Here is a 26,622-nt window from a genome sequence, read left to right on the forward strand (position 1 = left end):
GGAAAAAAAAAAAAAAAAGCTACGGGGTGAGGAAAACTCGAGATTAGAGATTTCTTCAACAGAAGGCAACTCAGAAAAGTATCTGGCAAAAAGTATCTGAAGATCTGAGAAAAAGGATGCAACATAGACTGCAGATAGCCTGTGGAATTCAACGATGTCAGAGAAGGTCACGCAAAGACCAAGAGAGTGTGGGAAATAAGGAGAGGAAGGGTTTCCTGGAAGGGGTTGGGGCTCCTTTGGGATGCTAGAGAACAGGATGAAAGATAGGGAAGCCGAACTGCAGAACACAGTGCCTGGGAAAGTTTAGGGGAAAGAAAACAGGTGGGTGTGAAGCAGCACTGGGGCTGTCCAGGGGGAACAGTGGTGAAGTAGGGTTCAAGGCTAGAGGTGGGCAGACTGGCCCCCGCATCAGGAGACCCCAAAGGAGTGGAATCTTACTCCTTCCCGGTGCTCTAGTCCCCTCTTCCGCCCTAGCCTAGGGCATCCTCTGTCGCCCGGAGCCACTGGAACCCTAGGCCGGGCAGGGTGAGGCCGGGCCGCCCCCCAGCGGTCGGGCTCTGAGCTCGCGCCCCGGCTCGCCCAGCGCCAACTTTACCGATCCGCGTCCTCTCCCCTGAAGGCGGTCCCCCCTTCCGCCCCCCGCTCACCGAGGGCGCCGTCAGGCGGCTGATGCTCTCGCCCAGCGAGTCCAGGTTGACCCGCCTCCGGCGCTGCACCCTCCTGGCCCCGGCCGTTGCGGCGGCGGCGGCGGCAGAAGCAGCCGGGGCTGGGGCGGCGGCGGCGGCGGCAGCGGCAGCGGCGGCCGCGCTGGGCTCCGGCGGCCCGGGCGGGCTCCGGCTGCCATTCCAGCAGAGCCTAGACAGGGGGCACTCCCCCTCCTCCTCCGGGCTGGTCTCCAGGTAGTCGGAGCCCAGGGAGCTGAAGGACTCGGACGAAATCTTCCTTCGAGACATGCTGCCGGCGGCGCTGCAGCGGCCGAGGCGGTGGCGGCGAGGACGCGAGCGGCGGCGGAGGCGGCGGTGGTGGGACCGGCGAGCCGCAGCGTTAAGCGCGTCGGGGCCGCGGGGCGCTGCGGTCGCGCTCGGCGGGGCGGGAGTCCCCGGGGCCGCGGAGCCCCCCGAGCCGGCTGCTCATGGCGGGAACTTGGGGCGCCGCCACACCTTGGGGCCCGGGCTCGGCGGCGGCGCCGGGCTGGGCTGGGGGCCGCCGCCGCCTCTGCTGCTGCTCGCGCGGCGCCGCCTCAGCGCCAGCCTCGGCGCATCGCCGTGCGCCGCGCTCCCGCTCACGGGGAGGCTCCGAGTGTGTGACCGCGGTCGGCGGGGCGGGGAGGGCTACGGCCCAAGCAGAAGGGGAAGCAGAGGCTTCTGCCGCCTGCGCGCCTATCTCGCCCCCTTTCCCTCTCTGCTCCCGCCCCTCTCCTCCCGCCTCTCTCCACTTGCTGCCCGCCTCCCTCCTTCTCCCTTTATCCCCCCGCCCATGCTCTCCCTCCGCGGGTATCACGTGTCGCCCTCATACTCATTGGGAGTCTCTGCCTCGCCTGTCGCCACGTTTCAGGAGCAACGAGGACACTTCGTTGCTGTCCTCTGCGCGCCCTCCCTGCCCCGAGAAGGTGCGCACAAGAGCTCGGATCGGACTGAGGGGCCCCAACCCCAAACGCCTTATTCTCGGCCCTCGGGAGCAGATGGGCCCCGGAGGCGCTGGTGGGGAGAAGGACTCGGGACTGGGGGGCGAGAGGCCTCCCCCTGGAGCCACCTTGGGGAAGCCTGACAGTGTGAAGTGGGGGTTAGGGTCCATGTCCTTTCTCCGAGTTTATTTAGGAAGTTCCGAAGCAAAACGAAAATGCTAAGCGTCCAGCCAGCCTATTCCAGAAGAGACGCTTACAGGGGAAGGGAAGGACAGGGGCAACATGTTGGCGCCCATCCTGCTGGAGCAGCTCCTGGGGACTTGCGTTCCCCGCCTCGTGCGAGGCCGTGTGGGCGCGGAGCGAGCCCAGAACGGGGCGGCAGTGAGAACAGCGTCTGCTCTGGCAAGAGAGCCCTGTTGCTGAGTCTCAGCCCAGCGGGGTGCGCGGGGCTCCCGGCTCCGCCGACACCTCACTAGTGCTGGACAGCTCCGCATGCCACCTACAGCCGCGTTTGCAGGCCTTGAGAACTGGAAAACAGTTTCTCCTCAAACTACCTAGTATCTGGCCGGGGGGAAACCGGGGAATGATCCCACGTCCCTCATCCTTAGGGCTCTTTGCGCCAAATAGGCGATCTGTTTGCACCTGACTGCAAATGCCGCTCAGAAAGCTAAGAGGAGTAGGGATGAAGGCTTCTCAAACTGACTCGCCACAGCACGATCATCTCTTGCCGCGAGTTTTCAGCTGTGCGGTTTCATTCCAAAGCTTATCTCTTTGCAAACCAGTCCTTCCAGCGCCTGAGCCCACTGCCCCTTGCCTTAGCCCCAGAAAACTCTCATACTGGTTCTGAGAATAGAGTAAGGGATGGTAGAAGGGGCAAATGACAGTATCCCAAAAGAGGGGTCCCAGGCTGTACTTCTCCCTGCAATAAAGTGGATGAGCACCCTCCCTAGCTCCCCCGAATCCGCGGAGAGAAAAGTTCAGGAGCTCAGGCTTTGGTTTCCCAGGGAAACCGAAGTCAAAGCGTTTTTTTGTTAAAGAACTGGTCCTTCCAGGTGAAGGCAGACGGGTTTGTGTGGACTGTGTTTATTTAAAAAGCAAAACAAAACAAAACCACAAAACCTGTGCTGAACCCCCACCACAATTTGCTTTTAACTCCAAATCTTCCCAAGTGTTTGTGAGGGCTTAAATGTAAATGCTATTTGAGGTTTCATTTGGAAAAATCCACTCAAACTGGTTCAGAGGCATACCTTTTTCCCAGATCTTAAATAGGCTTTAAAGATAGAAAAGTGTGTACTATCACTCAGACACTCCCCCTTCAAATTATATATATATGTGTGTGTGTATATATGTATATACATATACATATAAGAAAGAATATATATACTCACATATATATTCACATATATATTCTTTCTCATCCTGCTGAGGAAGTTTCTTTTAAAATAATTGTTACAATTATTATTTAAACTGTATGGTGCATCTACTATTGATTTCCCCATTACTTCAATTAATTCTATATGCATTTGTGTCCATTGAAAATTAGACTCAAATTACACTTTTAATCATAAAAAATCATCAATTTTGCTAAAAAGTTTCACTAGCCCCTTTTTCTAAATTACAATGAAAATTACATTATTCTAACTTTGGGGTAGTTGTTTAATATTTCTGCTGCGCAGTATCAATCAGCATAAAGGATTGGAGTTCCTAGTTCTCTTCTTTGGTACTGATTATATAACAGTCAAGTTCTTGAGAATTACAGAATTTTAGTTAGTATTAAATAGACTAAATAGCATGTGTCCTTCACATTCTTTCAATAAACTGCTGCGCACACAAATAAATATTATGGTAATGGCAAATAAACTTCATATTGAACTTAGAATTGGAACTTTTTACTAACCATTCCAACTCTTGTCTCAAAGTCAAAATTATTGAGTGCAAGGCAATGAGTATCATTTGTTTCTAAAATTTGTAAGAGGCCCAAGAGCCTTCCTGTTTACACTGGAAGTTTATTGCCAGAAAGAACTCTGAACCTATGGGACATTTTTTCTTTGTGTGAACCATTTGAATCAAAGACTCTTTACAGAATCTAGTCAGATGAAGTGGTCTTACAATTTTCTGTATGAATTACACCCTGCCTTTGATCATTATTTTCCCATGGATTTTTAAACTATAAACAAATCAAGGCCTAGATATAGCCAGTACAACATCTGCTTTGCTTTCAAAGGTTTCCTTTGTATTTCTGTTCAGGAGCAGGGTTCAAAAGCTCTCAATATGAAGAGTGCTGTGTTTATACTAGAACTGACATTTTTAAAATGAAGCATAGCTACTCTCCATTAAAAAAAAGAAGAAGCCTTACAGCTAGCAAAAGCAATCTGAATACTGTAGGTAGAGTAGTCTGCTGAGAATGAATAGTTTGTGCTCTGATTTTAGGAAAAGAAGGTTGCGCAAACTCATACCCACAAATCCAGCCCTGCTGGATATATTGTGTTTTAATAAACTATTTAAAGCCCACTCTCCAACTGGAAAAATGCAGAAATATACTTGGTTTATTTGTGAAGTTGGCATAGGCACCTGACAACTCAGATTGATCAAGCATTGGGAAAGACTTCCTAAAAAACCAGATTCTTCACTTTAGTCAAGATGGTGACTATTTTACATTTAAACATAAAGTAATTATTGTTTGTGTATGCCTTCCCTTCACATAAATCAATCCTATTTATAAACTCTTTCACTTATATAGCCTCGTTTAACCTGATTTTCATCCTTCTCAGAGAAGTTGTTGAAGAAAAGTCATCTGTGTCAAATTCAAATAAAAACTGCAATCAGTCCTCCTTCCCAAAATTCTTTGCATTTCCCAGGTCCAAACTCTTTACTAGTTTCTTTTCATCCATCTAATATTCCAGTAAGAAAATCCGCAAGATTTGCATAAGCATTCCCTGGAGCAGAGCTCTATCCTGATAGAAGACTGAAGAATTTCTCCCTATCAATCTTTACATAAATCTGGCAATTCACAGGAATTGTACATGTAATATTAAAGCAAGTTTTCTAAAGAAACATAGTAGCTGGTGAATCCTTAACTAGGACAAGTTTTTCCGGATCCCTAACCTAGAAAATCACACACACATACACACACACGCACACTGCACACTGCTCACCTGCTAGTTTCACCCTATGTTTGTGTCTGTGAATCTGTCTACTCTCGCACTTAACATATCCCCTCTTTTACAAGAGGGCAAATGTGCTTTCTCCGAGAAAGACTGGCAGCAAATAAGAGATACTGTATTTCATATTGTTGCACAATTTTGTAAGTAAAACAATTAAGGATAATATCAAAGTAAGAAGAACCATCTGCTGTGTTCATATATAAAGGGACACACAGAAGACAACGTAATCCATTGTCCTATAGTTATATTTTATCATAAAACCATCCCGAAGGGGTAGCATACTTGCTGCTCAAAAAAGGATAGAGGAGGAGAGGGCTGTGGGAAAGGGGGAAAAAAAAGAAAGAAAAGCAACAAAGTCAATGCTACACTTAGTAGAATTTGACCCAGAAAGATACTTAAGGGTGTAATAACTGACTTTTTGATGCATCAAATCCATGACAGCGAGAAAGAGGCAAGTGATCAGCGTATGTCAGTGCCTCTTTCAGACACCACTCTCTCCTTAAGTGGCTTTACATTCAACCATGCACCACAGAAATCCATCCTCCTCTGAGACCCTATTAGTCAACAGTTTGAATACTAATATCAGCACCACAGTCTCCTACAACTCTCAGCCTTTTTGTCTGCATACTCAACAATCCCAGGTCTCTATACGCTTTATTTAAATTGGGATTCTTAATCCCAACATAATAGGACATATTTTTCCAATTATCAAGTTATGGAAATTCTGGCACAGAGATTTAAAATATCTTCCAATGTCATGGAGCTGATAAATATTAAAGTCAGAATTCCAATCCTGACTACTAAACCCATGCTATTTCCACTGAAACACCCTTCCTGCCTGTCTCTTGTCCTCGAATGTCCTAAAAACAGATTTTAAAAATGCTGAATTAAAATCACAACGTGAGTGGGTTATTGCATTAAAATTAATATTAAATACACAATTAACTTGTATGAATTATGTCCTGGAACATAATGTGGAAAAGCACTGACATGTGCAGAAGTTCTACATTCTCGTAGTTTCTCTGTTGATAACTAGCTCTGTGACCAAAATCAAGTTGTTAACTGCTCTGGGACTCAAACCCTTCACCTCTAAAATCAAAAGTGTTGGATAAAATCCTTAGGTGATCATCAATCCTCAAAATTCTATGATTTTTCTATTTGTTGAACTGTTCATTTCCTTTCCAGATATATCTTGTGCCTAAAAAATGTACCCACATACATCATCATAAGGTTAGATTCTCTTTTTCTTCCCTGTCATATCCTTTCTGAGAATTCAATTCTTCTACAGATCCCTCCTTAAGCCACTCAAGATCCTCTCCTGATACAAAACTGCCATGAACATGGTCCATGGAATTAAATGGATAAAAAAAGAAAAATTTCAACTGAATCCTATTTGGTTAGATGCTCACTATCTCTCTGTCTTTCCATAACCTAATTCTTCTGTCTGCTTTATTGTATTATATAAAGGAATTATATCTTCCTGTCTGCAGCTTATTAAGCTTGACAGCTACAATAATAAGTATGAATTATCAATAAGAATGCCTCAATATAACTTTGTTAATGTTAATAGACACTTACTTAAATATGTCCAATTTATAGTAAATATGCAGTCTGTTATTTAATCATTATTTTAAATAATAAATCTTTTAAAATCCAATTTTAATATGATGACTAGAATTCTTAGAAGTATTAACATTAAGTATGAAGCATTCTTTTGTCACTAGATAAGAAAACATTCGAAAAATGTTATTAGTAATGATTAAGTGGAAATGTAATGGATCCCTTAAGATAATCCATAGGTACAATTTTCTGTTTAAAAATGTAAGAAACAAGTGACAGTTGATACCCAATGTTATGATAATTTCTGGAAAACTTTTCAAGGTGGACATTGAAATGAGGGCCTCAGTTATGAATAGATTAGTTCATGCCTAAAAACCCATGTTAATGTTAAAATAATTCTAAAACATTTCTCCACCAAAAGTAGTGAAACTTTTAGAATAAAACTTATGTTTACTCACTTCTGGCAGTTCTCCTTATAGTAAGTAAAATGAGCATTAATTCTTCTTTCTGTATACAAAAATGAACAGGCATCTGTACCACGACTGTGAACTAAATTCAAATATTCCATTTCTCTATTTCACATGGGGCCTCATTAGCGCCACAGAAGCAGAGTAATCATTGTTTCCAGATAAGCAATATGTATACACAATCATCCCAAAGTGAGCCTGTTTCAGTCCTCTCCTCCAGGATCCCCCAAGTGACTCTGTGTTTCCCTCCACAGCATGCAGACATCAGCTGGAATCATCTCTGCTCAATCTCCAAAAACTTCTTTGGACTTCCATCTCAGGGAAGAAAATTCCCAGATTTTCTTGGTTTTCAGGTTTTCTCAGTAATTTTTAATAGCACCGTAGGTCAAAAGAAATACCTAACAATTCAATTTAAAATGTAGGTCAGGCACAGTGTCTCACGCCTATAAGCCCAGCACTTTGGGATGCCGAGACGGGCGGATCACCTGAGGTCAGGAGTTTGAGACCAGCCTGGTCAACATAGTGAAAATACTAAAAAATACAAAAATTAGTGGGGCGTAGTGGTGGGCACCTGTTATCTCAGCTACTTAGGGAGCTGAGGCAGGAGAATCGATTGAACCAGGAGGCAGAGGTTGCAGTGGGTCGAGACCACTGCACTCCAGCCAGGGTGACAGAGAGAGACTATGTCTCAAAAACAGAGAATAAAAATAAAATGTAGCTTCGTCTGAACTATTCAATAATTATTTATATCGTAACAACTTAGCAGCGTTTGAAAACATAATACATGTAAAGTGAAAGAAAAATATCTTTATTTCATTATTAACTATGATTATTTAATTATTTTAGCTAATAAAGTTGAACACTGCACAACTTTTCAAATCTTGGAATCATATTGGACATTGTCATCCTCATATTTTATTCCACACTGATTTTCCCATGGTTGTTGCTTGTAATGATAGCAGCCTCCAAATCCCACCTTCAAAAATGCATAAAGTGATTAAAATATGATAGCACAATCCAATGCTAAAACTATAAACTACCTCAAGCTAATAGTCTGTTCGGTAGTCAACTGACGTTAAGCATCACTATGTTCCTCTCAAAATGTTAAAATATACCTCATCAGCCACGTGCATCCACTGCACTGCCCTAGGACCTATTGGTACATCGTTTGGAAACCAGGACTCTGGTTTCTCAGCTTCCAAAGTTCTCAGAAAAGCTTGTCTTTTATCTTGATTACAGACTCTGAGTAAATAGGCAGTAAGATCTTACAAATGTAAAACGAAAATGGTGTATTTTACGTCATTTTTTGCTGCAATAATTTTGTATACATAGTGTTGCCTATGCATTTGTGGTTTATAAATAGTGCATTATACTATATTTAAACATTTCATAAAGTTTTAACTGATTGTCTATAAATTGAGCTTTAAATACATAATAAGAAAATTTGCAAAGACAAATTATTTGCTTTTGATATTTATTAAATGTACTTTTTTTTTTTTACCAAGGGCTATACATGTGATAGATGAGAACAATATTACCTCATGAAATATTATTTTTAAAAAGACTTCATACATGCAATTATACACATATATTTCTAAAATTATATATTTTTAAAATACAGACCCTGAAATCTTGGCAACCATTCTTTGTTTGGAAAGAACAGGAAAGTCAAAGATGGGGCTCATTATTTCCTATAACTTCTATTGTCAAGCAAGGGAAATAAGGCATTTTATTGTATGTTGCCGATACAGAAACAAAGGCATGCAAAGATTGAGGAAACTGTCCATGGTCCTATGGGACATAGTTAATCACAGGTAAGCTCTTAGCTCTGCAAAATCTTATTTTATAGTTCTAGTGTAGAATGCTATCTCTAAGAAAGACTATTACTTGAGGAAAAAAAAAGTTTGGCTCATTATTTGTCGAGAATTTTATCTGAGTCCTTTTCTCAGGTTGTAATAATAGGTTTGCATTAGTCCAGTTACACATAGCCATCATGGCTAAGTTAACTCATCCATTCATCTCAACACATATTGGAGTAACTGAACGTTTAATATTAAACCAAACACAATAAGCATTATAAAAATAATATATGGTTCCTACTTTTGAAAAACTTACACTGTAATAAGCATAAGGAAAAGTCAAATAACATGAAAAGGTAAATGGCCATAGAAAATAGTACTAGATTAGATGTCATGTGGAAAATAAGTAATATAATATTCTAGCAGAAAAAGAAATATAAACTCTAAATATTTGCTTATGAAGGAAATGGGGCTTGAACTAGTCTTTGAAGAATTGGTAAAATTTTAATAGATGGAAACAAATTAATTGGGCATGGAGAAGAGAAAGAGTATGTTGTGTTTGAAAATGCTATGTATCACATCCAAACTGGATAACAGAGTGCATACTGAGAAATAGCAAGAAATAGAATAAGAAGATAAAGACCAGATTGGGAAAGGTTGACTGAACTTTCTCTGACAGGCATTGAAAAAAAAATTTTAATTTTTTGACCTGGGAAATGACACAAATAGAGTCTCGTACAAGCCAGTAAATGCTGCTCAGTCATCTATAAAGTTCATAATTCCCATGAACATAAACCAGCAGGGCAGATTGCCTCAATGTCTGGGAAACCAGTTGCAAACCATTACTGAGGTATGTGCAGCCTGAGTGACAGAGTGAGACACTGTCTCTAAAAAGACAGAAACAAAAAACAAAGCTAAGATTCTTTATGCTTTTCCCCCTTCACATATACACACACATTCTTTATATTAGTCAAACTTGAAGCACACTTGCTATAAATTATTTGCTTATAGTATTTTCCAAGAATATAATTCCAGTCAATAAAGTATATCATCTCCTTATCTCAATTTACTATTTGTCTAAATTGGCTTATTTTCCAAGCATATCAGTAGGATGAAAAGTTAACCTTTACAGAAACAATTTTTAAAAACTAAAAAAGGTTTTCTCCCATTCTGTAGGTTGCCTGTTCACTCTGATGGTAGTTTCTTTTGCTGTGCAGAAGCTCTTTAGTTTAATGAGATCCCATTTGTCAGTTTTGGATTCTGTTGCCATTGCTTTTGGTGTTTTAGACATGAAGTCCTTGCCCATGCCTATGTCCTGAATGGTATTGCCTAGGTTTTCTTCTAGGGATTTTATGGTTTTAGGTCTGAAATTTAAGTCTCTAATCCAACTTGGATTAATTTTTGTATAAGGAGTAAGGAAGCGATCCAGTTTCAGCTTTCTACTTATGGCTAGCTAGTTTTCCCAGCACCATTTATTAAATAGGGAATCCTTTCCCCATTTCTTGTTTTTGTCAGGTTTGTCAAAGATCAGATGGCTGTAGATGTGTGGTATTATTTCTGAGGGCTCTGTTCTGTTCCATTGGTCTATATCTCTGTTTTGGTAACAGTACCATGCTCTTTTGGTTACTGTAGCCTTGTAATATACTTTGAAGTCAGGTAGTGTGATGCTTCCTGCTTTGTTCTTTTGACTTAGGATTGTCTTGGAGATGCGGGCGTTTTTTTGGTTCCATATGAACTTTAAAGTAGTTTTTTCCAATTCTGTGAAGAAAGTTATTGGTAGCTTAATGGGGACAGTACTGAATCTATAAATTACCTTGGGCAGTATGGCCATTTTCACGATATTGATTCTTACTATCCATGAGCATGGAATGTTCTTCCATTTGTTTGTGTCCTCTTTTATTTCATTAAGCAGTGGTTTGTAGTTCTCCTTGAAGAGGTCCTTCACATCCCTTGTAAGTTGGATTCTAGGTATTTTATTCTCTTTGAAGCAATTGTGAATGGGAGTTCCTCATGATTTGGCTCTGTGTTTGTCTGTTATTGGTGTATAAGAATGCTTGTGATTTCTGCACATTGATTTTGTATCCTGAGATTTTGCTGAAGTTGCTTATCAGCAATCTACTCATCTGACAAAGGGCTGATTTCCAGAACCTACAAAGAACTCAAACCAATTTACAAGAAAAAAAACAAACAACCCCATCAAAAAGTGGGCAAAGGATATGAACAGACATTTCTCAAAATAAGATATTTATGCAGCCAACAGACACATGAAGAAATGCTCATCATCACTCATCATCAGAGAAATGCAAATCAAAACCACAATGAGATACCATCTCACACCAGTTAGAATGGCAATCATTAAAAAGTCAGGAAGCAACAGGTGCTGGAGAGGATGTAGAGAAATAGGAACACTTTTACACTGTTGGTGGGACTGTAAACTCGTTCAACCATTGTAGAAAACAGTGTGGCGATTCCTCAAGGATCTAGAACTAGAAATACCATTTGACCCAGCCATCCCATTACTGGGCGTATATCCAAAGGATTATAATTCATGCTGCTATAAAGACACATGCACACGTATGTTTACTGCGGCACTGTTCACAATAGCAAAGACTTGGAATCAACCTAAATGTCCATCAATGACAGACTGGATTAAGAAAATCTGGCACTTATACACCATGGAATACTATGCAGCCATAAAAAAGATGAGTTCCTGTCCTTTGTAGGGACATGGATGCAGCTGGAAACCATCATTCTCAGCAAACTACTGCAAGAACAGAAAACCAAATACCGCGTGTTCTCACTCATAGGTGGGAATTGAACAATGAGATCACTTGGACACAGGAAGGGGAACATCACACACCGGGGCCTATTGTGGGGGTAGGGAGGAGGGATAGCATTAGGAGATATGCCTAATGTCCTAACGTAAGTGACGAGTTAATAGGTGCAGCACACCAATATGGCACATGTATACATATGTAACAAACCTGCACATTGTGCACATGTACCTAGAACATAAAGTATAAAAAAAAGACATTTTCGGAAATAAAGTAAAAAATAAAAAATAAAAATAAAATAAAATAAAATAAATAAATAAAAAGTAAAATAAAAAAGGTTTAAAATTCTCCCAAAAACCTAGTAAGTGCCACTTCTGTGTTAGGGTCAGTGGTGTGTCTTTCACTTAATGAACAGACCCAAAATTTCTTCATTTGGTGTCCCAAGATAATAACTTAGTGGATTCAGTGGAGAGGATTTTAAACCAGATTGGTCAATAATAATGATTCCACCTTGACTCATACCAAATATACTATGCTCTTATGTTCAATCTAATACATTTATTTTTTCTATCAGAGAAAAAGGTTTTGAGCTTGCTACCTTTTTTCAACTACTGGAAAGAGAATGTTCATCCATACAAACTGAAAAGACTAGCTCTCAGGAATTTATTGTCAATTAGTGAATCAGGGTAAATATACACAATGAATGCTTGCAGCTAGGTTCAGAATGTATTAGAGGCAGGGAAGAGAACGGAGAAAGACAAATGAATGTGTGAATACTGATTTGTCAAGGCAACTGCAGAATATCTGAAGAAGGGAGGTGGATATCATGTGCTCAGCTGTAAATACAATTCTAGAACAAAGTTTGGCCAACAGGAGTTTGAAATCACTAGACTGGAATGAAACCAAAACAATGACTAGATGGATTTGCTAGAGGCACACAATATAAAGAAGAGTGCTTAGGGGACAACATTTGATTAATAAATGAATGAGCATTTTAACAAGTGGATTATTTGCGAAGAGATAGCACAAGTGGAAGTGCTCACTACTGTATTTGAGAAAACAAATGAAAAATGAACAAGAGTCATTCCCAGCCATCCCATATACACCATTCATTTTTATAAGACAGTAGCCACCATTTGCAACTTTGTTTAAAAGTGCCTCAAAAAGAAGTCCAAATGATGATTGGAGTGTAAATCCAAATGTTCCATCCAAATATCATAATTAATTACTTCAAAACTGTCTTTTAATTAGATAACTAAATATTAAAACCACTGAAGGGAAATGCTTGTCGTGTTCTCTATCAGTAATTCTTCTCATTGCTTCTTCCTTTTTCTTAGTTTACATGGTACTTGTAATATCAGGAGGTTATGTAATGAACCATAATAAAATTAATTGTCTCCAGGCTGATGAGGTCATAGATTTTCAGTGCCCTTGAGTCCCAATTATTTTAGCAGAATTTCTTCCTCAGTTGTTCCCTATTTGGTGTCCTATTTCAAAAATGAGCACTTTTCCTTTTTGCTGTTTGCTGTTTGCTTTTTGTTGGTAGTTTTCCATTAGCAAAACAAACAAAAAAAAAACCTGTGCCTTATTACATAAAATGACATAATTTCTGTGCAATCTATCCAGATTTAAAAAGAAGTCACCGTAAATCACTAATAGTGTCAATTTATAAAATAGATTATGATATTCTTCATACATCTTAGAATTAAGTAAACATGAGCACTGGCAAAACTAGATTGTCACTCAAATTCATTGGAGTATAGCACTAATAACAGGAGCAGCTGACACAAGACTGGAGCAAGGTCCAGCATTCTCAAACAAAGCTATACATTTTTTAACAAAGAAGAACAATCTTTTTCCAAGCTGTTGGTCCTCTGTTACTGCGACACAAAATAGATATATTCCTGTTGGGTAAATTGACAATTTGGAACTTGTCATTGGTGCTTTCCTGCTTCAATGAATATGTATACAAACAGAAATAGATTTCCCTTCTATTACTAGTTATTTATAAGAAATGAAAATTGTATAAATAAGGCATTTTACATTTTCTCTTCATTATACCTTCTGCTTACTTATATTGAACAAGGCAAAAATAGAAAAATGCTTTCATAGGGACAATAAAAGTATTCTTCTATTAAACATTAATATCATGATTTCATATTTATTATTTTATGTGAGGAAATTTCTTATCAAGACAGGAATCCACATCACAGGTGAAATTCATCTTCTTTCTTCAGCATGGTTATTGCCTCCACTATGATTATTATCTAAAGACTTAGAGATAATATCTTCATGCAGAAAACACAAAGACTGTTTCTAATCTTGTTGAGAAAATGATAAAAATGAATATGCACACATTTCTTCATTCAAGAGCATTTATTGAGTAATATTTTATGTCAGGAACTGTGCTAGACATTGTGAAGAGAGAATAGTATAAAACACAATCTTTCTCTTCAAGTATCCAGCAATAGAGTAAAACACACATACATATAAGAACAGGAGAAACAGACACACAAACTGATATTTTTTAGAATGGTAGGTCTAATAGTGGAGATACACACAGGATATAGAGGAGCACTTAATTAATACAAACTTAGGGAAAAGGGAGTTTAAATACCTTCTTAGCGATTATGCCTGAGCTGAGTTTTAAAGAACAGGTAGAATTTTAAAGATGGGGAAGTTAAGGGAGGGAAAGTCTAGGCAAAAGTTAGCCAGAGTAAGCACAAGATTGAGAACAACAGGTATGCACCAAGAAATATAAGGATATCAGGGCTGCTAACAGTATTGAATTAAAGCAGGATATGGCTCAGTAGAATATAGTAATAAGAAGTACATAGACTCCAGATCACAGAGAACCGTGTTGAGGAATTATTATTGTATCTTAGAAAGATCATGTGACAATGAGAACTATAGACTTCAAGGGCCAAACTTATTATCAGGGAACATAGTTAGGAGGCTATTTGAATAATCCAGAAAAGATAAAAGGAACTTGGCTAAAGTAGAAAAAGCTGAACCCTACATTGAAATTCCAACTCTCTTTTTATGTAACCTTGCAAAAGGTTCTGACTTCTCTATGCTTTAATTTCTTTATCTGTACAGTTGATATCATAGTGCTTAAGAATTATGCACTATTATTCCATTTTGCAAATGGGAAAACTGATCATTGAAATAAGGAAGCCTTAGAGGGGACATATTAGACAAAAATAGAAGTTAAATTGACAGGATGCAGCAACTACCTTAATATGGGAACTGAGAGAGTGGTGAGATTTAGGAATGACCACATATTTCAGTTTTGGTGACTATTGACTGACATAAAGAGCACAGGAAGTGAAAATTGCCTGGGGGAGATGATATGGTCTATTTATCATAATTGAATTTCAGATAAATCCAGGTAAAAATGTCTAGCAGGCAGTTGGATATATGGATCTTGAGTGCAGAAGAGAAAGCTGGGTAGAATATACTGATATGAAAATCATCAACATTTAGTTTAATCAAAACCTTAAGAATGAATGTGATCAACAAGAGGGTGGCAGGCTAAATAATAACCTCCCTGAATATCTCAAAACCTTAATTCCTAGAATTTGTGAATATGTTAGTTTATATGGCAAGATGGAATTTATAGATGTAATTAAGAAATTTGAGATGGAGCAATTATTCTGGATTATCTAGGTGGGCCCAGTGTAATCACGGGGTTCTTATAAGAGGAATGCAGGAAGCATCAGAGTTAGAGGAGAAAGTTATGTGATGACAGAATTAGGGATTTGAGTGATATGACATTGAAGATGGAGAAAGGGGCCACAAGCCAAGGAACATAGGAGACTTCTAGCAGCTGCTAGAAACATATCCTCCCCTCACCGCCTAAAGAAGGAACAGCCCTCCCACCACCTGGACTTTTGTCCAGTGAAACTGATTTTGGACTTCTGACCTCCAGAACTGTAAGAACATAAGCTTGTGTTGCTTTAAACCACTAAGTTTGTGGTAAGTTGTTACAGAAGCAATAGGAAACTGATACACAGAGATGATGTAGTGAAAATACAAATAAAAATACTTGAGCAACACCAACATCTAAGATGGCTATCAGAGGAAAGAGAGAAAGACAGGCCAGGCAAGGGCAATGAGGTATCAGAAGAATGACATGTCAATAAATTTAGGAATTGAAGACTCCATAGTTAAACACAGTAAAGTAGTCCAATAACAGCTTTTTGAAATGGAAAACATTCATTGGATTTGTCAAGAAGTCTCTGGAAAACTTAAAGTAGTTTTAGTGAAGGCTGGAAGCCAGTTTGCAGTGAGTTGAGCGAGGTGAAAATTAGAAAGTAGGGATATCAAGTGTAGACTATTTTATGCTCTACCCTGATTTCTATATAGAGATAATGTATGTTTATAAAATTATCTGTATCTATGTATATAAATCACCCAACTGTACTGACAACTGATAATCAACAGGTATATTTTGTTGTTGTTCTCCAGAGAAACAGGACCAATAGGACATACACACATGCAAATACACACACACATATATAAATACATATATATATAGTGTCTTATATCTTATTATTATATATCCCATTATTTATATATCATATATGTCATAAATATATATAATAAAATTTATTATAAAGAATTGGCTGATGCAATTATGAGGGCTGATAAATCCCATGGTCTGCTGTCTGCACGCTGGAGACCCAGGAAAGCTGACAGTGTAGTGTGAAGGCCTGAGACCTGGAGGGCAATGGTATAGATTCCAGTCTAAGTCTGAAGGCCTGAGAACCAGGAGTACCAAGAGCAGGTGAAGATTTATGTCCCAGCTAGAGCAGTCAGGCAGACAGCAAATTCAGACTTGCTCTACCTTTTTGTTTTATTCAGGCCGTCAGTGGACTAGATGATATCCACCCACACTGGGGAAAGCCATCTACTTTACTCAGTTCCCCAACTCAAATGCTAATCTTCTGGGAACACCCTCACAGACATACCCAGAAATAATGTTTAACCAGATATCTGGGCATCCCATGGCCCAGTCAAATTGACACATAAAATTAACCATCACAACAAGTAAAGGTCCTAGGTATCCAGTCAGATACTATAGGATAGCAGAGGGGTTTGACGATGTGCAGCATAATATGTAGAAGAAGATGTTAATGAGGCCTCAGAGTAAAGGGAACACTAACACACTGTTGGTGGGAATATCAATTAGTTCAGCCACTGTGAAAAATAGTTTGGAGATTTCACAAAAAACATAAAACAAAAATACCATTCAACCCAGCAATCCCATTACTGGATATATACCCAAAGGGAAATAAATCATTCTACCAAAAAGATACATGTACTTGTATATTAATCACAGCACTATTCACAATAGCAAAGACATCATATCAACCTAGATGCCTATCAGTGATGGAATGGATTAAAAAAATGGTAAACATATACCATGGAATACTATGCAGACATAAAAAGAATGAAATCATGTCCTTTGCAGCAACATGGGATGCAGCAGGAAGCCATTATCATAAGCAAATTAATGCAGGAACAAAAAACCAAATACCACTTGTTCTAACTAATAAGTGGGAACTAACCATTGAGGACACACAGACATAAAGATGGGAACAATAAACATTGGGGACTACTAGAGGGGGAAGAAGGGACAAGATCAAGGCTGAAAAACTGCCTATTAGGTACTATGCTCACTTCCTGGGTGACGAGATCATTCATACCCCAAACTTCAGCATCACACAATATACCCAGGTAACAAACTTGCACATGTATCCCCTGAATCTAACATAACAGTTTAAATTGTTTTTTTTAAAAAAGAACCTGTGAAAGAAAGAAAAAACTGGATCAAAGGACACTGAAGCAGCAACAACAAAAAATTGGAAAATAAAAAAGGAAAGCCCCCCGCAACCCTGCTTCCAGGCCCTCAAAATTAACTATGAAAGGAGAAGAAAGACATGGGCATCTTGAAGACATTAATGTGGTTGTCCCTTGCTATCCATGGAGGATTGGTCCTAGGACCCCCACAGATACCAAAATCCATGGAGGCTCAAATCCCTTATGCAAATGGTGTAGGGTTTGCATATAACCTAAGCACATCCTCCTGAGTACTTTAAATCACCTTTAGATTACTTATGATACCTAATACCATGTAAGTACTGTGGAAATAGTGTTCTGCTGTATTGCTTAGGAAGTAATGACAAGGAAAAATGTCTATACATGTTCAATACAGACATAACCATCCTTTTTGGTTTGCTTTTAGTATTTCCAGTTCACAGTTGATTGAATCCATGAATGAGAAACCCACAGATATGGAGGGCCAATTGTATTAGTAAACATCACTGGAGTAAAGTGAGCAGTACTAAAGCAAGATCAGGGTGTTATATCTGGCTTAACCAGCTAGATTGCTAGTGAAAGAAAAGTAGATAATAGCTTTAGTTACATAAGTTTTATATATAGCTTTATTCTATGGGTTTTTTAAGCAGTGAAAATATCAGGACTTTATTAGGTAAAGAAAAAAAGTCAAATATGGAAGCCAAAAAAAGAGAAAAGATGACAAATAATCATCATAGGAATATCCAAAAGAGTTAGTAAAAGAAGTACTTATCGCAGACAAAGTTTTCAGATTAAAAATTTGCAGGAGGAGAGATTAAGATTAATAAATTCTGTTTTGAAAAAATAAACCTCAAAATATAATTCAGCCATTTAATAAATTGGTTCAATGTTTTTTCGGTGATATGCCAAGTCCCTAGCACCTCTATCCACCAAAAGTAGCACTACATGAGTAATATCTGGCACAGGGTGAGACATTTTCCACCGAATCCTTTGACTTTTAAAATATTGGTATTTCCTTCTACATTTCATGCAAAGGCACTTCCCAAGCCCTTGTAAAACACTCTGTAGTTATTATGTGTACACACAAATATGATGTATGTATACATAGTATTCATACACTTGTTTTCTAGCTGTGTCCACAGAAAGGGTCTAAAGGCAATGAAACCCAGTTTTAACAAACACATCCAGTATCAAAATCTTGGTTTCTAAATGCAATTTCCAGTAAATGAAACTAGGCGCCCTTGAAAAAAATAGCTGATTCTAGAGCCAGCACAGGAAAAATATAAGATGAATCTAGAGCAGCCAGGCACAGTGGCTCACGCCTGCAATCCCAGCACTTTGGGAGGCCGAGGTGGGCGGATCACGAGGTCAGGAGATCGAGACCATCCTGGCTAACACGGTGAAACCCCATCTCTACTAAAAACACACAAAATTAGCTGGGCCTGGTGGCAGGTGCCTGTAGTCCCAGCTACTCGGGAGGCTGAGGCAGGAGAATGGTGTGAACCCGGGAGGCAGAGCTTGCAGTGAACCAAGATCATGCCACTGCACTCCAGCCTGGGTGACAGAGCAAGATTCCGTTTAAAAAAATAAAATAAAATAAAATAAAAAATAAATAAAAATCTAGAGCATCTTGTAATGTTAAAAAGTAAGCACCAAAAAGGAAAATAAAGAAAGAAATAGGGGTTATTTATGTGAAAAAGTCACTGGAGCCAACCTAAAAGTGCTCGCAAAGTCCAAACAAAGCTAGACCTTTGAACAAAATAATGGATTATTAGACTCTAAGACAAAGTATGAAATAAATACCCATGAGTCCATATTGATAAAAATAAATTATTGAAAAAATAAATAAGTGCATAGAAGATATAAATCTTCTGTACAGAAAATTTCCCTTTAATATATGTAAATACTTTCCACTCCAAGAGAGGGAGCTTAATTCCCATCATGCCCCTTGCCCCCACCACAGACACTTACATGGTGAGTGCGAACTAGACTTAGTGACTCACTTCTAAAGAATAGAATGTGAAAAGGGAAAAATAGTAATCTCACAGTGGAAAAACCTAACAGACATCATCTCATCCAAGTGATTAAGGTTAACGTCACCAGTGATAAGTTATATTGATACTATGTCCCTCTAATATGTTGTGATGGAAAGGACACTCCACTTCTATAGTATTTCTCTCCAAAAAAACTATAACCCAAGTTAATAATGTGAAAAGCAACAGACAATCCAAATTGAGGGACATTCTACAGAATTTTTGACCAGGACTCTTCAAAACTATCAAGATCATGAAAAACAAGAAAAGACTAAGAAATTATCTCAGGTCAGAGAAGACTAAGGATACATGACAACTAAATGCAATAGTCTATCTTTTGGGTTGAATCCTGAAACAAACAAAAAGGCCATTAGCAGGAAAACTGGTGAAATCCAAATGAAGTCTGAAGTTTAGTTCATAGTAATGTACCAGTGTTCATTTCTTAGTTTTAACAAATGCACCATGGTTGTGAGAGTTGTTTAACAGTAGGGAAATCTGGGTCAAGGGTATATGGAATCTTTGTATTATCTTCACAACTTTTCTGTAAATGTAAAATTATTCCAAAGTAAATGTATTTTTTAAAAAAGTTGGTTGGCAAGTTTTAAAATGCAGAATTTAACATTTGAGATAGTGAAATGTAACCACAGTGGTGAATGATTTTTTTAATGCCAAGATCTAAATATATTAGCTCCATCATATTTATGACCAATAAAAGTCCTACAAAATGTTTTGATGACCTATGGTAGTGATAAATTCTATATTCTCCTTTCAGAAGACATTGTGTTCATCCTACTACAAGATGATTTGGACAAACTCCCCTTTTTCACTTTGAGAAAGATGGTTTTAAGCCAGAATAGTCTATCTGTAGGTGAGTCTGGGTCAAGGGCAAAGTGTTGATAGGGATATTTAATTTTAGGACACTCTTCAGGGTGAAATTTTCTGTAATTAGTTTTAATTCCTCGAACAGAGTATGACCAGCATTTTAAGACATCATGAGAATGAGAGCAAGAAGAGGTCTGGGGCAATGATAGCTGAAACATTCTACTATCATATAGTCAATACTTGTTTAAAGTTTAAGCTGAATATCAACTAGGCTACAGCTAAATGCACCACATAACTGAGGTCTCTCCCTGCTTTGGTCAGCACTTTTTTTTTTTTTTGAGACGGAGTTGAGTATCGCGCTGTTGCCCAGGCTGGAGTGCAGGGGCGCGATCTCGGCTCACTGCAAGCTCCACCTCCCAGGTTCACGCTATTCTCCTGCCTCAGCCTCCTGAGTAGCTGGGACTACAGGTGCCCGCCACCACGCCCAGCTAATTTTTTTTTGTATTTTTAGTAGAGACGGGGTTTCACCGTGTTAGCCAGGATGGTCTCGCTCTCCTGGTCAGCACTTTTAATGACTCTTACACCTATTATCACAGACAACTGCTTAACATAGAAAACTGAATATTCATTCATTCCTTCTTATTACATAGTTTAATCCCCATACTACTTTGTCTTTCCTCTCCAGGATTCCTCTTTTCACTCTTGACTGCCATTCTCGATTTTTTTCATCATATCCTCCAGAGTTCTGGTAGTATTGTTAATAAATACCCTTATCAGGTTAGGTATACTTCCAAACAGTGAAATACTACTTTATACCCACTGGAATGGCTAAAATGAAAGCTGATTATAGGAAATGCTGCTGAGTATGTGGACGAACTGGAAACCTCTTATATTATTATTTAGAGTAAAAATTGTATAACTACTTTGAAAAACTATTTGGCAATTTCTTATAAAGTTAAAAATACACCTATGCAAGAACTCGGCAATTCCATTTTTGGTTTTATACATAAAATAAGTGAAAGTGTATGTCTTCAACAAGACGTGTATGAGAATGTTCATAGCACTTTTATTCAGAATAGTCAAAAATCACAAGTGACTTGAGCATCCATCAATAGAATGAGTAAACAAACTGTGGTATATTATACAAGAAAACAATACACTATAAATAGCCACACTATTGATATATTCAACAAGATGAATAAATTTCAAAAACACCCTGCTGAGTGATAGAAGTCATACACAAAACAGCAAATTCCATTTATATCAAGTTTAAGAAGAGGACAAATGAACATATTGTGACAGAAATTTAAAAAGTAGTTGCTAGGAATAGGAGTATGGGCAGGAAGAATTGACTGGAAATGGGATTAAGCGGAATAGGGAACTTTCTGGGGTGATGAAATTGTTTTATATCTCAACTTGGGTATTGGGTACACATGTAAATATATTTGTCAAAACGTATCAACTGAAAACGTATTATCTGTGCATTTACAAAAATCTAATTACTAAACGAGTCATTTCTGTCCTAAGTAATCTATACTTAATATCTAGTATAGTACTGAGCCCAGAGTCTGTGCTCAGTGAATAGTCAATTAATAAATAAATATTATCAATACAATTTTATATTTATGAATATTTAGCACATAAGACCAGATCTCAAATTCTTTGGATGCACATTCCTCCTAACCCAGTGAATTTCTTCAGTTCTATCTGAGCATGCTAGCTTAGCGTTCCCCAGTCATAGAGGTAGGAGAAGTTATAGAAAATGGAAAAACACCCTTAGCATTTAAGTTACATGATAAAAATGAGAGACAGATGAAAAGGAGGAAGACAGAAAAAGAAGGAGAAGAAAGAGATAATGTCTATGACATGGGGAAAGAAACAAAGGCTAGGAAGAGGTATTTCATCACATGGAATGCTAGACAAATCTTTTTTAAACTAGTATTTTATGTTATATATGCAGATACATAATCAGTACAACAATTTAAAATGCAAAAAGGCAAACTTGCTATTTGGACAAGAAAAAAATGATATATACATCCACTAAAGTAGATCATTCAGGAAGAAGAAATACTTCTTCCTGAGTTGTTTTAAAAAATATTTCACTTACTAAAATTTGTAAGTTTTAGATGGTTACATACTCATTTTCCCATCACAACAGCAACAGCAACAATCACAAAATTAAAATCAGGTGAATGCCTGCTCTGATAGACCACATATATCGTTGTCTACTTATAATTTAGCCCCATCTTGTGGTAGTCTAGGAAACTGGACTAAAGGCTCTCACTGTCCGATTGTGTTTTTGAAACTATAGGCATAAATGATACTATTCCAGTTAGGTTTAAGCCAAAAGAAACTAGACTAAGAGGACTACATTGCCTACATTAGTCAAGGGTTTCCCACTCCTTAGCTACACAATAAAGACATTGAAAGAAGTCTGTGAAATACTTTTGTTTCCTTGGACAAGCCACTTCTCTCAGAATAGTTATTTTCACAGAAGACCAGTGCTAAGTAACACAAATCTTCATGTAACGTTTCTCCTCTGCCTCAGCAAACCAAAAGCCAGAAAGCTCAAAATCTGTCTTTGGGAACTAGTTAAGGAAAGTCAAATCACTTGAAAAGAGCAGAATAATGTTGTTCTATCATCTCTATAACCATTAAAATTTTGAAGCAAATGACAGTTTATAACACTATTAACGAAGACATTTTAACAAAGATTCATGGTGATCAGTGACATTCAGGTAAAAGATTAAATTGGAATTTATTTCTTTGATTTTTCTTTTTTTTTTAACATTCAGAATTATGTGGGGAAATGCATTTTCTCCTGCCCTTTGGCAGTAAAAGTGCTACAGTTTTTGTAAGTGCCATTTAGAAATGTCTTAAGCCTGACCTTTCAGCACTAAATGAAAGTCGATCTATGTAACCCAAAATAGATATTTCTTTTAATCTAATTTAGAGAGTTGACCATTATATGACTCTGAATATCATGATTACTCATATAAAATTATCAAAATGAGAATTATTCAGACATGGCCATATAACTCAATTTCACTGGATTAGATAACATCAGTAATTTACAAAAATACTTTTATTTGGATCTGTGTCAAGGTAGCCTGCAAATTTAAGTATGAAGATCAGTGTGAATTATAAGCATACTTCAAGTACTATTGTGCAGTATTGATTTATCACACCAATGACATGACATAACACCACAAAGTTCAAGAAACCCTTTCATATACCATCACTTAACTTTAAAAGGAAGAATATGTAGCTAAAGTAAACAACAAAACTTGGGATAAACAGACATACTCTTGCTAAATGCAATAACATAGATTCCTGAAATTTAATATACAAGTCTCATAAATTTGTTAATATTTTCATATTGAACTGTTTTATTTTTACTTTCAATTCATCATAAGGTAACATATAAATGTACTGAGGTTTTCATACTTTAAAAGATGCCCACCTAATGAGCCTATGCTAGAACAAATAATTTTGGAATAAAAAGATTCTTCTTGATGCAAAATTAGATGCGTCAAGCTAACAAAATGCATCTAATTTTGTAGAATTCCATAAAGAAAGGCAAATCTTTGCTATAAACACGAAGTTGCATTGCCTCTAACACTCCCTTTCCACTGCATGACATAATTCCCATACATTTCTCACTGGATTTTATCCCCATTAACACTGTTGGAAAACCATTTTCATAGATAAATGAATGAATTAACTAAAGGTTTTCTTTAAAAAAGAAATAAAATTTTAATCTCTATATTTTAGGCACTCTTGAAATGTGTGTGTGCATGTTTGCATGTGGATGTGTTTATTCCCTCTGACTTCCATTTCACAGGCAGGTGTAATTATTAAACCTCTCTTCTTCCCCAAATAGGTAACACAACCTCATTTTCTACCCACTTACCCTAGGTTCTGCTCTCCTCTCCATTTTTCCTCCAATTCTCTTGCTTTCTCTTTCCTCATCTCTCTTCTCTGTTGTTTTTTTTCTCCTTTTTTTACTGCCATATCATAAAAATTCAATTAATAATGTAATTCTTTTATCTTCCTTATTTTATCTCTATCTTATACTCCTTGATTTTATCTTTCTTGATTGCCTGCATGATAAAGCTAATTCAATAAATCATGTGTGTGCATAATTAATTATATATTAATAAAAACTTTATACTCAAAGAATATAAATCATTCTATTATAAAGATACATCCATGTGTATATTCACTGCAGCACTATTCACAATAACAAAGATGTAGACTCTACCTAAATGTCCATCAGTGATAGACAGGATAAAGAAAATAAGGTATATATACACCATGGAATACTATGCAGCCATAAAAAGAATGAGATGGAGCTGGAGGCTATTATCCTTAGCAAACTAATGCAGGAACAGAAAACCAAGTACTGCATGTAATGTACATTTGTTCAGTACAGAAGAAATGTATTAATACTTAGAGCTTATGATTATAAAGTACTTTTAAATACTTTAAAATTACATATATATAGTCAATTCTCATTATTTGTGGAAGCTATGTTCTATAAAGTTGCTGTGAACATTGAATTAGCAAACACTGAAACATTGCTCCTAGAGGAAATACAAAGTTAGGTTCCTGCAAGCTTCTGGTCACAATAGTTTTATCAACCAATCAATATATAGCCTTGTTTAATGATGTTTCTACTTTAAAACCTCTTGTTTAATGCATGTCATTGATTCAATAACATTTAATTAGCAGCCAATAAAAATATAACCCCTGCCTGAAGAAAGTTCACATAACCCATATAAGTTCTCCCTAAGGCACATCATAGTGTTATTAAGAAGCAGGAAAAAAACAAGCCTTGTACCTAGGCTGACACACTCTGAGACCCAGCGATAGGCAGAGCTGTGGCATGGCTTTGATAACACTATCTGCAGAGCCAGGGCCCTCAAGGGATGAGCCCCAGAGCCTCTCCCTCCCATCCCAGCACAGGGATGAGAAAAACAAGTTCTTCTCCCCTTTCAGCTTCCCTTTTCCCCCTTATCATTCTCATTATTATTTTTGCAAGTTTGTAAGAGTTTTGCAAGTTCCTGTTTTCCCATCTGTGCAGTATGGCAAAGGTCACAGGACACGCTAGAGTTGCAGTATCTGTCACTGATAAATTGCCTTTGTTCTGCTTCTGTAAGCTTGCTTGCTCACCCTGCAAGTTTCACACCACTAAACTGGCCAATCCCCTTCAGTTGCATGTATAAAAGTCAGGCCTTGTCTTTGTTCAGGGCTCAGCCTTTGGATATTAATCCACTGGACCAGTGGCCAACGAAATAAAATCCTCCCGTTCTACCCATTGGTCTCTCCCATCCCTTAATTCCTGCAACATTTCCACTTAGGAACACTAGATAGCATGTTAGCACTATACTTACCATAAGCAAGGAAAATTACCAACAAAAAACACAGAAGACGTGCTAAATAAACCTCGAAAAAGATACTTGTTTATAGTATGATAGCTGAAGCAGGAAAACAGAACATAGCCTTGTTTGACCGCAGCTGGGAACACATGCATTGGGTGACTCATTTTTCTCACTGCTCTTTGCATGTCTGTGAATGACCACAAAAGTGACACAAGTACTGATTGTGGGGTTGCAAATAAATTTTAATGAGTAGGCAAATTTGCAAGTACAAAATTGGCAAATAATGAGGATCAACTGCACTTTGGTTGCAAAGATATATAATATTATGATTTATAAAACATATTTGAGTATAAAAATTTTAAGACAGCACTCTGTAGGGAAAATGGAACAAAAACACAAGACATGGAGAAAAACTGATGTATAATTTCTGACTATTAAAGAAAAAATTGTTCCATGTATTTTATAACTGAGTGACAATCACTGTATACTACAGGATACATTCAAAAGACTAATATAACTGGTACATTGGACACATCAGAGATGTTACGTTTGAAATTATTTAAATTTGTAATGAAAAACGTTACATGTCAACTTAAAAATGCATGAGTGGGTGTGGATTTGTTGAAAACTTTCATAAAGTTCATGACCAAAGAGGAAAAGAGACCTTTGTGCCTGATTTTGAAACTGAAGTCTCAGAAGAGCTATGTGATATTGGACAAGCCTGTTGTATTCTCTGACTCTTAGGGTCTTCATATAATAGGAACTAAATATCTATCTGAAGGGATTATTCTTAGGATGCAAATGAAATAATACAGGAAAAATTTGTATAAAATTTATAATTGCAATAATTAATAATCATAAAAATATAACAGCTACACGTTGTTAGGACATTGGTAATTCAAAGGTGCCTGAGCTCCTATTGGTCTGCGAAAGCATTAATAAAACTGTAGAGCTATTTTTTATCACTTTTAAAGAATGACTAATGGAAATAACACTTACATCTCAAAAAAGTGAAGAAAGGTCTAAAACCATTTTTTTTCTTTCCTAGCTATAATGTTTCAATTGATCAGAACTTCTGAATCATGGCTGCTATTATTAAATTGGGAGTACATTTTATTTAATACAGGTGGTTTGATAGAGGACAGTTTTTCAAACCATGGTATGCTTGATGG

At 37.9% G+C, this 26,622-nt stretch overlaps 1 protein-coding gene across 2 annotated transcripts in view; it reads right to left on the reverse strand.

Moving 5' to 3' along the window:
* LOC105493756 (guanylate cyclase 1 soluble subunit alpha 2) overlaps positions 1–24,033 on the reverse strand; it is a 347,998-nt gene extending 323,965 nt beyond the window's left edge. The window contains exon 1 of one of the 2 annotated variants that reach the window (XM_024796548.2): positions 23,980–24,033. In XM_024796548.2, coding sequence (XP_024652316.2) covers positions 23,980–24,003 — 24 coding nt within the window. In that variant the 5' untranslated portion in view covers positions 24,004–24,033. Of the gene's footprint in view, positions 1–647; positions 960–23,979 lie in introns of those variants that run through there. The other variant, XM_071075528.1, reaches the window with a different exon arrangement.
* Positions 24,034–26,622: the final 2,589 nt, after the last annotated feature.

The sequence above is a fragment of the Macaca nemestrina genome, chromosome 12 (assembly GCF_043159975.1).
Source record: "Macaca nemestrina isolate mMacNem1 chromosome 12, mMacNem.hap1, whole genome shotgun sequence".
Classification (NCBI taxonomy): domain Eukaryota; kingdom Metazoa; phylum Chordata; class Mammalia; order Primates; family Cercopithecidae; genus Macaca; species Macaca nemestrina.